At 37.4% G+C, this 14047-nt stretch overlaps 1 protein-coding gene across 5 annotated transcripts in view; it reads left to right on the forward strand.

The window, feature by feature from the left end:
• The window catches only part of SLF2 (SMC5/6 complex localization factor 2), a 57589-nt gene that overhangs the window by 37526 nt on the left and 6016 nt on the right, over positions 1 to 14047 (forward strand). For all 5 annotated transcript variants that reach the window (XM_040486194.1, XM_040486192.1, XM_040486193.1 and 2 more), the window contains 8 exons: positions 1342 to 1444; positions 2646 to 2822; positions 4035 to 4132; positions 4857 to 4944; positions 6191 to 6322; positions 6759 to 6836; positions 10465 to 10551; positions 13309 to 13377. In XM_040486194.1, the coding sequence (XP_040342128.1) occupies positions 1342 to 1444; positions 2646 to 2822; positions 4035 to 4132; positions 4857 to 4944; positions 6191 to 6322; positions 6759 to 6836; positions 10465 to 10551; positions 13309 to 13377 (832 nt within the window). The remainder of the gene's footprint in view (positions 1 to 1341; positions 1445 to 2645; positions 2823 to 4034; positions 4133 to 4856; positions 4945 to 6190; positions 6323 to 6758; positions 6837 to 10464; positions 10552 to 13308; positions 13378 to 14047) is intronic.

A 14047-nucleotide genomic window follows, 5' to 3' on the forward strand; every position in this document is an offset into this window, starting at 1 on the left:
CATCATCAGTGTCGGCTCACCAAAATATTACCTGTCTCACTTATTGAAGCACTGTTGGAAAGAGCAAGACAGTGTGGAGACAGATTAAATAAATCATGATACGTTTATAATCAACACAAGTACTAGTAGTTATATATTGCTTACTGTGTGCCAGGTGCAGTTCTCAGGGCATAACATATAGTACTTCATTTCATAGTCACTACAGCTATTAGATAGTATTTTCACTCCCATTTTACAGGCAAGTCAGGCACAGAGAGGTTAAGTAATTTTCCTGAGGTTAACTAGCTAAGAAAGGCACACAGGACTACCAAGCAGAGACTTTAAGAGATAAGAAAGCTTTTCACTTATAGTTATGGAAGTATCTGTAAGATATATTAGGTGAAAGTGCACAACAGAGTATATAGTATATGCTACCATCTATATTAAAGGGGGCCATATATTCATATTTATTTGTGTATACATAAAATGTCCATGGAAGGAAGGGTTAAAACTGGTAGTGATTGTGGGGAGGGAAATGGGTGGCAGAAGGTCTAGACTGAAAGGGTGGTTCTGCACAGCGTACCATACCTTCATACCTTTTGAGGTTTTTTAACCATATGAAGATATTTATTCAAAAAAGTAAACAAGGGGGTCGCCTGGGTAGCTCAGTTAGTTAAGCATCTGACTTCAGCTCAGGTCACGATCTCATGGTTCATGTATTCGGACACCGCGTGAGCTGTGCTGACAGCTCAGAGCCTACCTACAGCCTGCTTCGGATTCTGTGTCTGACTTTCTCTCTTCCCCTCCCCCCCCCCCCAAAATAAGTAAACATATAAAAATTTTTTCTTAAAAAGTAAAATAACTTTTGAAAGCCAAATTCATGTGTCTCCTCCATGAACCTTCACCGATTACCTCAACCGGAATTGGGGTGCTTAAAATTGTTTCTTTATATTTGCTCTCTATTCATGAGGTCTTTAAGTATTATGAGTTCTTCGTAGCCAGAGCTACCTTCTACATAGTTCTCTGACACCAAGAGCAGTGAGGATACTGCCTTATAAAAAGTAGCTTTTCAAGGAAAAACTAATGCATAAAGACGGAAATTAGACTGGTGTTTACTGAAATGGGAGACAGTAAAGTTACTTGGATCTGGCATGAAGGGACTTTTGTGGGTAATGGAAAAATGTTCTACTTCTTGATTCTGTTGGTGGTTATGCTACTATATACATGGATCACAACTTAAAATGGATATGTTCCTTTTATTGTTTATAAGTTATGCCTAAACAAAACTTAGTTTTTGTTCAGTATTTCTTAAAATAATTATTTTGTGCCCAATTTCACATTGTTTTATTCACTTTTCAATAGTTCTGAAACACAGATGACATTGGGAGGGAAAGGAAGTGAAGATTCATCTTGTAAGCCAATTTTTTCAACTCTTCCTGAAACCAACATTTTAAATGTGGTTAAGGTAGGGAAAAACTCTTTTTAATGTCTTTAGCACAAAACTGGAACCATTTAGTTTTGTGGTTAGTTGTTTTAAAACAAAATCACTAGTGTTTTACCAGGTGATTTCCAATCTCTGGAATTTCTTAGCAGTAATCTTTGTAGTAAACATTGTTTTTGCTGTTTTTATTTTTGTTTTAGTATTAGGAGTGAAAGGGAACTTTAGCTCAAAGTTACAGAATTGATGTATTTCTAGGAATACCTTTACCAAGAAGCTTTTAGAAACCAGTATTTTTTAGAAACAATTTTTTTAGAGTTAGGATGTATGAAAATAAAAGTTGCTACTTACCATATGACTTAGTGATTAAGAATTAATAATAGGGTCGGGGTGCCTGGGTGGCGCAATCAGTTAAGCGTCCGACTTCAGCCAGGTCACGATCTTGCGGTCCGTGAGTTCGAGCCCCGCGTCAGGCTCTGGGCTGATGGCTCGGAGCCTGGAGCCTGTTTCCGATTCTGTGTCTCCCTCTCTCTGCCCCTCCCCCGTTCATGTTCTGTCTCTCTCTGTCCCAAAAATAAATAAACGTTGAAAAAAAAAAAAAGAATTAATAATAGGGTCACCTGGGAGGCTCAGTCAGTTGAGTGCATGACTTTTGATTTCGGCTCAGGTCCTGATACCAGGGTCCTGGGACTGAGTCCCAAGGCAGATTCCTCACTGAGCATGGAGCCTGCTTAGGATGCTCCCTCGCTAGCCCTCGCTTGCACGCTCTCTCCCTCTCTCCCTCTCTCCCCCTGTCCCCCTCTCCCCCCCTCCTGTCCCCTTTCCACCTCCCTCTGCCCCTTTCCCCACTCAGACATGCACATGTGCATGTATGCCCACTGGCTCTCCTTGCTCCTGCTCACTTGCGCTCTCTCTCTCTGTCTCTCCCTCTGAAAACAAAAAACAAAAAACGAATAACAGTGTTAAATCTTTTTAGTGGCTGAATCAAAGCAGTGATACTGAGCCATTTAAAAAAAATCTGAAAAATGAAAATTAGAGAAGAAAATACTTATGTCCTAATTTAACTATTAACATGCATGTTTCTTTTTGCCTTCTTTTTTCTAGACATCTGGAGGTTTTGTTTTCTGTAACTTCTCTTTTGTATTTTTTGTCAGAAAGTTTTCAAATTTAAACTCTTCAAGTAAAATGTATCTCCTTAAGTTGTTTTGTCTCTACACTTCTGTCACAGTTTCTAGGCTTGTGTACATCTATACATCCAGAAGGTTACCAGGATCGTGAGATAATGTTGCTTATTTTAATGTTGTTTAAAATGAGTTTGGAAAAACAGCTGAAACAGATTCCTCTAGTGGACTTTCAGAGCCTCCTGATAAATCTGATGAAAAACATTAGAGATTGGAACACAAAGGTAACTGTACTTAAAGCCTTTCTATTGGTTTTAGCGTTGGTTTTTTTGTCTGCATCACAATTTGACTTTCATAGTGCATACAGAATTAATAGTTTCTAAACTCAATTAAGATCTTTGGCAGATGAAAAATAAACTGAGGAAGGGGTCTTCTTTGCTGGAACTGTATTTAAATTTATGATAATTGAATCTTCTCTAAAACTGCAGCCGTACATTCAAAAAAAAGTATTTATTGGGGATTTACTGTGGTTCAGCAGTAATGTAGGTACATCTGTGAAAAACCTAAAGCCCTTGCCTTCATGGCAGTTTTATGCTTGTGAGAGGGTTAGGTAATAAAGTAAATGTAGATTATAATATCATGTCAAGTTGTAATAAAGGCTACAAATTAAAATAAAGCAGGACATGGGTATAGAGAATAGCAGGGCTGGGAGGCTCTGCTATTTCAGGTAGGGCAGTCAGGGAAGGCCTTTCTGAAGTGACCTTCAAGGAGAGCCCTACATGAAATGATGAAGCAAAGTCACACATATAATAAAAATTTTAGTTGCACATCTGTAGCCACATTGAGGGTAAACATGTATAATTTTTGATAGGTTTTTAAAAATTAGATTTTTCAATCTTTTTTGGTGGAAAATTTCAAACGTGCAAAAGTAGAGAGATGAGTATGATAAACCCCTAAGTACCTATCACGCAGTTTGAACAAGTAACAAGATATAATCAACCTTGTCTCATCTGTTACCCTCATCCCATACTTTACTCCCCCACTCAGAGATTATTTTGAAGCAATTTTGTTAGACTTTAAATACTGTGAAATAGTTGAGGATCCCTAAAATGCAAGAAGGCACACAGGTCAGAAACGTGTGATCTTCTGCAACTCTCATTATACACCTTTAGAAGATGGTATTTGTATTTAGATCAGTTTAGATTTAGATTTGTAATTCTTCCAGAGGACTGTTTAGATACAGGTAGAGGTATAGCACAAAACCTGAAAGCCAAGTGAAATTCTGCTAAATGTATCTGTTCAGTCCTAGAGTTTAAAATAAAACTAAATCTGTGTACTGTGTGTGTTTTATCAGGTTCTAGACTCCATGCTGTTTCTGAAAATGAGTGCTCTTTTTGTCATAATGCTTCCATTAAGGCAGTAAAGGATGTGGATGGTCTGTTAGAAGTTGGTTCCACTGACCTGTTTGAAAAATCTTGCTTATTCTTTGTTTTCAGGTGCCTGAACTCTGCCTGGCCATAAATGAACTGTCTAGTCATCCCCACAACCTTCTGTGGTTGGTACAGCTGGTCCCTAACTGGACATCTCGTGGAAGGTATTGAAAATTGAGAATTAAGCGTGAAGAAAAATGTATGTTTATATTAATGAAATGCTTTTGGGTTCTTTATTCCCTTTCATCATTCCTTTGAATGTTAGATCAGTCTTTTATTTCACATTCAACTGTGGGAAAGGGCATTGACAGCCTGACTCTAATACTTCAAATATTTTATGTATTATGTATTTTATGTATTTTATTTATCATAAAATAAAATATTTTATGATATTCTTGAATTTTTTTTTTTTAAGTAGGCTTCACGCCCAGTGTGGGGCTTGAACTCACCACCCTGAGATTAAGAGTCACATGCTCTACCAATGGAGCCAGACAGGCAGTCCATAATATTCTTTTTTAAATTTTAGCTTGTAACAATACAGATACAGATGGCACATACGAAAATGAATGAACTGGCTTTTTTCTTTTTTTTCTTTTTTTTGCTTTAGTAAAAATAAATTCGGGCAATAAAATAGGTTTTCTCTCAGTAAATCAGCATGGTCAAAGGTAAAGGCTCTTAATGATTTGCCTGAGTTTCACACAGTTCTAACTTTACATACAAATATTTTACGTGAAAATTTTACTGTTCTATTGAAGTTTATACATTCTTGTACTGCCTTCTCTTGAAACATTAGCTATGTTTCCAATTAGAGGAACAACTTTTGGCTCATTGCTTCTCAAGCAGTGTTGATTAAAATGCATTTTAAATATTTTTGAATTCTAATTCCAGGCAACTGAGACAGTGCCTCAGCCTAGTGATTATTTCAAAGCTTTTGGGTGAGAAACATGAAGATATCCCTAATGCCAGTAATCTTCAGGTATAAATAATATTTCTGCTTTCTTTTTACAAATGGGAAAGATAGTGGGGTAGGTGTGGGGAAAATTGATATTTCTTAGGTCAAAAGTTCTAGCGGTTAGATCTCAAGTCTCAGGCATAACACTCTTTATGTAATCTTTAGAATGGTACTTCCTAATGAGATCCATTACATGGAGATGATACCATACCCAACACCATATAGAATGGTTGTGGACAATTAGATGAATTAATGTGTGGACACTCCTGGGAAAGTCATAATGTGCTATATAAATAGGACTATTTAGTTCACCTTATCAAGATTAGCAGTTTTGTCACAGGATAAGAAGTTGCAGAACCACTGTACATTAATTGCATCTTGTACCTGTTTTAATACTAGTCTTTAAGTTGTAGAGCTTAAACATGGTTGTCCTCTAGTACTTGTTCAGTACTGAATATATCATATATATGTGAGTGGGTTTAAACGTGTCCACTGGAAGCTCCACTGAGAGGCCCTGAAAGCTTTTTACAAACATTAATAGCACTAAGGAGGCTACAGGGCCTACACATAGTTGGAATTTTAAAACTCAATGTATAATCTGATCTAGATGTGTTCTTGTGTGAACTGCAATTCAGTATAAGATATTCTATTCTCTACAGGTCCTCAGGATGAAAAAATGAGTTAGATAGAGACTCTGCCCTGGAAAACATAATCTACGTTGAAACAAAATAAACCAGCCGTTGTGGTTCATTGTAGTGAGAACAATGATAGAAGTATGCACAGGATGCAGAGGGACACAGAGATTGAAAGGGATAGTAGAGTTCTGGTCGATTTGATTCCAGATATATGGGGACCATTTCTGAGCCACCAGGCAAATAGCTCTCAGTCCTTTCAGTGATACCTACTTCCATCAAAAGAGAATTCTTTTCAGAATTCAGTGACTTCTCATCACAGCGAGATTCAGCTTTGCTGACTTTCAAATAATTTCACAGAGAAAGCATTCCCTTTTGCCTCCGTTGTAGTGCCATTTAGTCTCCTCCTCCAGCTTTTATCCTCCATTACAAGTATTGAACCTTTTAATTTAAAATCCCTTTTAAGCAATTGAGGACTTTTAAGTAAAGGAGAATCGTTATCACTGGACTATAAAGAAAGCTAAAGGGGCAAAATTAGAGAAGTCCAAATGAATAGAGGATCACTGACAAAAAAGTAGACTGGGAAAGAGCAGTTGCATTGCTTCATATTGTTCAGTTTCTCTTCTTTCTGTTAATAGATATCAGTCCTACATCGCTACCTTGTGCAAATGAAACCGTCGGATTTGTTGAAGAAAATGGTCCTGAAGAAAAGGGCTGAACAACCAAATGGCACTATTGATGATAGCCTTCATTTGGAGCTTGAAAAGCAGGTATCCAGGGCTAGGTCATTTCAAAAAAATACATACGAGCATGACTGATGCCAACTTTTTAACTACAGACTGATTTAGAGACTCAGATACATTCTAGCAAACACAGTTATAAAGTAAATGATATTTTTTTACTTCTTGCTGTCATGAAATTCCACTATCCTTGAGAGTTGAGAATTGAAGTTATAGGATGGTTTTTGGTAATTTAATACTGGGAGTATTTTTTGTAGTCCTTTACTAGGGCAGTTAGGAGATGGTAAAAGGAACGCACTTGACTTAGGAGTCAGGAAGCTTAGGCTAAATGGTTGGCATTTCCCTACATACCAGCTCAGTTAACTTTAGCAAATTCTTAATCCTTCCTGGGCAACTCTCCTAACTTGTAAACTGGGCTGACATCTATGCTAGCAAATTCATGGGTGTTTGTTTATTTCTCTAACAGGCATATTATCTGACCTACATTCTTCTTCATTTAGTTGGTGAAGTTAGTTGTTCTCATTCTTTCTCTTCTGGACAACGGGTAGGTAGTTTTTAGTGCTATTTTGTTTTCCATAAGTGTCACTATTGATGGAATGAATGAATGTTCTTTACATAGGAGAAAACTTGGTAAAAGTTAACTTTGAGTTTGCTATAGAAATCCCAGTGTACGCTGAAAAGAGGGAAGTAATAGTAGCTTTGCAACCATATCATTGACAAGAATTTTTTTCAGTACGTGCTAGTTCTGTTTATTGGAGTGTAATTTAACCATCATAACTTGACAACAATGTAATACATTAATAAGATAATCAAGCTCACCAAATGGGCCAGCTCTAAGCTGGTTTCTTCCAGTCTCTTTTCCCACTACACTTTCTTTTTCTTTAGAAATAATATTTGCCTTCAGAATTAAACTGATAGTAAGTCAGGCTACTTTAGATACACATTTCTTAATTATCCCCCCACGTTAAACTTTTCATTTTGAATTATTCTGTTCTTCCAAAACTACCATAATCCGTACTTCTGGAGAAAGTTCTTGTTTAAGTCCTCATGTTTCTCTAGGTACTCCTAGAGAATACTCTAGGTATTCCAACCTGTTTTATATTTATTTACTTTTTTTAATGTTTATTTTTTTCTTTTTGGGAGAGGGAGAGAGAGCGCATGCGAGTGGGGGAAGTGCAGAGATTAGGAGAGACTCTGAAGTGGGCTCCAGGCTGACAGCAGAGAGCCCAAGGTGGGGCTCAAACTGCAAAAGTCAGATATTTAACCAACTGAGCTATGCAGGTCCCCCTTCCAGGCATTGTGAAAAGGACACGAGACTGGTTGATGTGGGGTTTTCTTGGTTTTTGTTGTTTGTTTGTTTTGTTTTTTGTTTTTTGTTTTTTTTTTTTTCAACGTTTATTTATTTTTGGGACAGGGAGAGACAGAGCATGAACGGGGGAGGGGCAGAGAGAGAGGGAGACACAGAATTGGAAACAGCTCCAGGCTCCGAGCCATCAGCCCAGAGCCTGATGCGGGGCTCGAACTCCCGGACCGCGAGATCGTGACCTGGCTGAAGTCGGACGCTTAACCGACTGCGCCACCCAGGCGCCCCATGTTTTTTGTTTTTTTTTAAGTAGACACACAATGTTGCATTAGTTTCAGGTGTATGACGCAGTGATTCGACAGATTTATGTATTATGCTGTGCTCACCACAGGTGTAGCTACCATCTGTCACCATATAGCGCCATTACGGTACCGTTAAGTATATTCCCTATGCTGTGCCTTTTATCCCCGTGACTTATTCATTCCGTAACTTGAAACCTGTATCTCCCCCTCCCCTTCAACCATTTTGCCCATCTTCTCACCCCTCCTACCTCTGGCAACCATCAGTTTGTTCACTGTATTTATAGGTCTGTTTCTGCTTTTTTTATCCATTTGTTATGTTTTTCAGGTTTCATGTATAAGTGAAGTCACACAGCATTTGTCTTTCTCTGTATGATTTATTTCACTTAGCATAATACCCTCTAGGTCCATCCATTTGTCTCAGATGGCAACATCTCATTCTTTTTTATGGCTGAGTACTATTCCATTGTGTGTATATATCACATTTTCTTTATTCATCTGTCGCTGGACACTTGGGTTGCTTCCATTCTTGGCTGTTGTAAATGATGCTGCAATAAACGTAGGAGTTCATTTTTTTTCTCACATTAGTGTTTTTGGGGGTGCCTGAGTGGCTTAGTCATTAAGTGTCGAACTCTTGATTTCAGCTCAGGTCATGATTTCGTGCTGGGCATGGAGCCTACTTAGGATTCTCTCTCTCTCTCTCTCTCTCTCTCTCTCTCTCTCTCCCTCTCCCCCCCCCCTCCCCTTCTCCTGCTTGTGCACCCACTCTCTCTCTCTCTCTCTCAAAACAAACAAACAAAAACAAACCGACAACAAATTAGTGTTTTTGTTTTCTTTGGTAAACACTCAGTAATGGAATAACTAAATCATACGGTATTTCTATTTAATTTTTTGAGGAACCTCCATACTGTTTTCCACAGTGGCCACACCACTTCACATTCTTGCCAATGTGAGGGTTCCTTTTCCCCACATCCTCACCAACACTTGTTTTTTCTTGTCTTGATTCTAGCCATTCTTGACAGGTGTAAAGTGATATCACATTGTGGTTTTGATTTGCGTTTCTTTGATAATTAATGATACTCAGCATTTTTTCATGTACCTATTTGCTGTATGTCGTCTTTGGAAAAATGCCTTTTTAGGTATTCAGCACATTTTTAATTGGATTATTTCTCAGTGTTTTTATATTTTGAATACTAACCCCTTATCAGATATATCCTTTGCAAATATCTTCTTCGAGTCAGTAGATTGCCTTTTCATTTTGTTCATGGTTTCCTTCTTTGTGCAATGATTGGTTCATGTATTTTTATAAACATTATACATAGAATTATGTTTGCTCTCCTGGTTGGAATCTATTGTCATGTATCTATATTGTTCTTACATGGTCTTCACATTTTTTTTAATTATTTTTTTCTGATTAGAAGCAGTGATTATTGTTAAAAAATTCAACTGTTTAGGGGCGCCTGGGTGGCGCAGTCGGTTAAGCGTCAGACTTCAGCCAGGTCACGATCTCGCGGTCCGTGAGTTCGAGCCCCGCGTCGGGCTCTGGGCTGGTGGCTCGGAGCCTGGAGCCTGTTTCCGATTCTGTGTCTCCCTCTCTCTCTGCCCCTCCCCCGTTCATGCTCTGTCTCTCTCTGTCCCAAAAATAAATAAAAACGTTGAAAAAAAAAAATTCAACTGTTTTAAAACTATGTAAGGTAAAAAGTGAAAGACTCCTATAATCCAGTGCCCTCCTATAAATTTCTCCATAATTTGTGCATATACTTAACAAAAAATGGAGTCATACTGTTCATATTTGCAACTTACTTTTTTTTGCCTTAAGATATTAGCACTTCTGTCTGATAACGGTAGTACTTCAAAAGCTTTTTGATGAACATTATACTCTTTGTGATTATACCAGTACTAACATGAACATGCTTATTTGTAGATCTCTACCAACCTATATAAGCATTTCTATAGGATAAATTACTAGAATTAGAATTGCTAGATCAAAGGTTGTAAATTTTTCAAATTTTAATTATTATAAGATAGTGGTTATTATATTTCCCTTCCAAAAGTGTCCATTTACATTCTCACCTTAGTATATTCAACTTTAGTGTATATATGACAATGACTCTTTTGGCCTATACACTTCTAAAACTTAAGACACTTAATTTTTCAAAAAAGTACTTTTAAAGCTTGTATTGTTCATAGAGAAAAAGTAAGTTAGCTGTTATTTGAATATTCAGTTACAGAATGTGTTAGAAAAAAAGGACTCTAAATTTCTGAGCATTATTACTTCATAGTCTGAGCTCTAGCATTAATTTTTCATTAGTGTAGCTTAGTATACAGCAAAACAACTTTCATTTTTGTGTATATTTTTATGTCAACTTGGAGTAAACCTTGACAGTCTTACTGTTGTGGCAGTTACTATTTTCACTGATACGACTGCTATTAAGTTGGATGGTTAACATCAAAAGTCACTAACTAGTTAATGACAGATTTTTAAATGGTTTTTGTTCTAACGGCCTAATCTCTTTGTTAATTTACAATGCTTCAGACTTGTTTTCATTCCTCATGCTTGTTTTGCACAGAAACACTTCGTGCATCTCTGTGGGGCTTTGGAAAAGCATGTTAAGTGTGACATTAGGGAAGATGCAAGACTGTTTTATAGAACTAAGGTAAGTGTGTTTTTCAAAGAATTGTTAGGTTTTGTTGTTGAACCTTGATTATGTTAATATTTAAGGAAAAGAAACATATAAGCCTCTCTTTAAAAAAAAAAAGTACACATAAGATGGGAAATATGACTTTCTCTTTTAATAACAGAAGTCAGTAGAAGCTTCTACTAAGTACTTCTAACTAGATTAAAAATGAAAGGAAGGGCGCCTGGCTGGCTCAGTCCATAGAGCAGTGCAACTCTTAATCTTGGGGTCATGAGTTTGAGCCCCACAATGAGTGTTAAGGTTACTTTTTTTTTTTTTTTAAGTTTGTTTTTGAGAGAGAGAAAGCAGGGGAGGGGCAGGGAGAAGGGAAAAGAGGATCCCAAGCAAAACCCAACAAGGGGCTCAAACTCATGAATGGCAATATCATGACCTGAGCCAAAATCAAGAGTCAGATGCTTAACCGACTGAGCTATGCAGGTGTCCCAAGTGTAGAGATTACTTCAAAAAATAAAAGGAAAAAAAATCTGGAAACAAATACATTTTTCATTTTACTATACTCTCTATTCTAAAGCTCCTGACAGCTAAGGAGAAAATTCTTCAGTTCTAATGAAATTTATTAGCTTTTGTCCTATTGTACAAATTAAGACTTTTATGCTTAAGTGAGGTTCAAGGGTTAAAAGCATTGTTTAAATAAATATATAAGTTTTAAAAGTGGTTATAAAGTTTTGTGATGGTTGAAAACTTTTGTTCATAGAGAAGAAATAGGTTAGCTGTTATTCTTTGAATGCTCCATTAGAGGATATATTAAAAAGGATTCTTCAGATTTCTCAGTTCTACATCACCCAGTCTGAGCTCTAGGATGGAAAAGGTTCAGTAAGCTTGGTAATAAACTTTTTTCTTAAAAATTTAGTATATTCAAAGACACTAGAAAAGCAGAATATGATAATGGAGTTAGGAAAGCAACTTTAGTATTAATAAAATGATTTGACGGTTTTTTCCAAAACAAAAATAAGTAATCCTTTTTTTTAAAGCTTTTTCTTCTAAGGATTTTTTTTTATTCCAAATCACCTTTTAGCATTTGTAATGTAAAGCTGTGGGGGTTTTTTTGCCACTGTGTTTAGATAAATCATTAAATGTGAAGTTTCAGCTTTGTAACTTTATATCTTACATTAATTAGCTGTAAAGTTTAACCATTTCAACAATGCCTGTTTGGATTCGGTATGTGTATTTATTTTAGTAGATTTAAGTTAAATACAAAGATGAGCAGCTAATGAAGTTGTATCAGATTGCAGATTTTCAGAAATATGTAGGGGATAGCTCTTTGCCTTAGAGTGGAAACCGTAGTTTCAGAGAAGCACATGCTTTTGAACATTGACTCGAGTTACTGGCCCGTAAAACTTGGTGGTAGTGGCTGTTGCTGACAGATATGCCAAAAGAGGAAAGAGGACCACCCAAGTTTTCTGTTTCTTAAAGCCAAGGGTCAGGATAGACTGGTGCCAGGGCTTCTCTTACTTAAGAGTGGAGAGAGCACAGAGATGTATGGAAATTGCTTCAGAGGATGGTTCTGCTGAGAAGTTGCCTCTTCACAGCCCGTAGTAGAAAAGGTGATTGTTTTGGAGAAACTGAATCTGCCGAACTCTAAAGGGGAAGTGGGGGGAAACAGACCTTAAAGCAGCTATAAAATTCCTGACTTGTTGAAAACATTTTTCTCAAGCAGTTATGTTTAAGAGCTTATTGAGTATCTCTAGAGTGGTTGAAAAGTTTGACTATCAGACAGTCTTACTAAACCTTCAAATGCAGGAATATACTTGGTACTTAAAGAGGATTCATAGCGACGCCTGGGTGGCTCAGTTGGTTAAGTATCCGACTTCAGCTCGGCTCAGGTCATGATCTCATGATTTGTCAGTTCGAGCCTCACATCAGGCTGTCTACTATCAACACAGAACCTGCTTCAGATCCTCACTGCCCCTCCCCCACTGGGGCATGCTCGAACGCACTCGCGTGCGCTCTCTCTGTCTCTTTCTGTCTCTCAAAAATGAATAAACATTTAAAAAATAATAATAGGGGTGCCTGGGTGGCTCAGTCTGTTACCTCGACGTGGGTCAAGCCCCGCATTGGGCTCTTGATGACAGCTTGGAGCCTGGAACCTGCTTCGTATTCTGTGTTTCCCTCTCTCTCTCTCTTCCCCTCCCCCACTCGTCCTCTGTCTTTCTCTCTCAAAAATGAATAAACGTGAAAAAAATGTTAAAAAATAATAATAAGATTCATAGTACTTTGCAGATACCTAGAGAGACGTAACAGTGAATCTTCGATGTTCCAATATGTGGAAAGGAGCAAATGACAACCATTTTTGTGGCCTCAAGTCTTTCAAATAGAAGTTGGAAAGGCAGGGAACAGCCAAAGTCTTCGGGCCTATAACAAAGCCCACACTTCAGCTTCTCTATGTGGGTGTTCAAAAGCCAGCATGTTGAAAATATAAGTGTCTTGAAGGCAGGGAATATGTTTTTCTCTGGATGATCTTTGGTAACTAATGGGAGAATAGAGTCTTAAGCATTCAGTAATTTAGATTATGGTGATCAAGAAAAGTCTTATTATTAATCACTATGATTTGAAAGCCAGAAGATGAGTAGTTTATTTTCTCTTTCTTGACAAAATTAAGTTGAATTGTTGGGTGTGGGCCTGTCATAACTATCAGATAATTTGTATAAAACATTAAATTGATTTTAGTTAAGAATGTTTTGATCTGATCCCTTTTCCCCTTTTTGATGTTTTAAGGTAAAAGACCTGGTTGCCAGGATACATGGAAAATGGCAGGAAATAATCCAGAACTGTCGGCCTACTCAGGTGTCATTTTATTAAACAATTTTATTTTATTCTTAGTAGTTTTGCTAAGTGGCATTTCTTCATACTGTTCGTAAAAAAAATATGACAGAGCACTTGCTTCTTGGTATCTTAAGATAAACTGAAAACTCCCATATAGTAGTGTGTATATGTTTTTTAGTTTTTGTTTGCTTTATATTAATTTATTTCCAGAGACTATTGAGCCCATTTAAAAAATTTTTTTTTTCAACGTTTATTTATTTTTGGGACAGAGAGAGACAGAGCATGAACGGGGGAGGGGCAGAGAGAGAGGGAGACACAGAATCGGAAACAGTATTGAGCCCATTTTAAAATGTTACATTGCATCAAAAGGGGGTTATTTCTTCAGGAGCATTTTTCTTTACAGTTTTATTGAGATAAAATTCACGTATCATACATTTCACTCATTTAAAGTGGTCTTTAGTATATGTACTGAGTGGTGTAACCATCACTACCAAATTTTTAATATACTTTAAAACATTTTTGTTACTCTAAAAAGAAATCCCAGGGGCGCCTGGGTGGCGCAGTCGGTTAAGCGTCCGATTTCAGCCAGGTCACGATCTCGCGGTCCGTGAGTTTGAGCCCCGCGTCGGGCTCTGGGCTGATGGCTCGGAGCCTGGAGCCTGTTTCCGATTCTGTGTCTCCCTCTCTCTCT

This window comes from Herpailurus yagouaroundi, unplaced genomic scaffold (genome assembly GCF_014898765.1).
Source record: "Herpailurus yagouaroundi ecotype Mexico unplaced genomic scaffold, PumYag 163, whole genome shotgun sequence".
NCBI classification, from domain to species: Eukaryota; Metazoa; Chordata; class Mammalia; order Carnivora; family Felidae; genus Herpailurus; species Herpailurus yagouaroundi.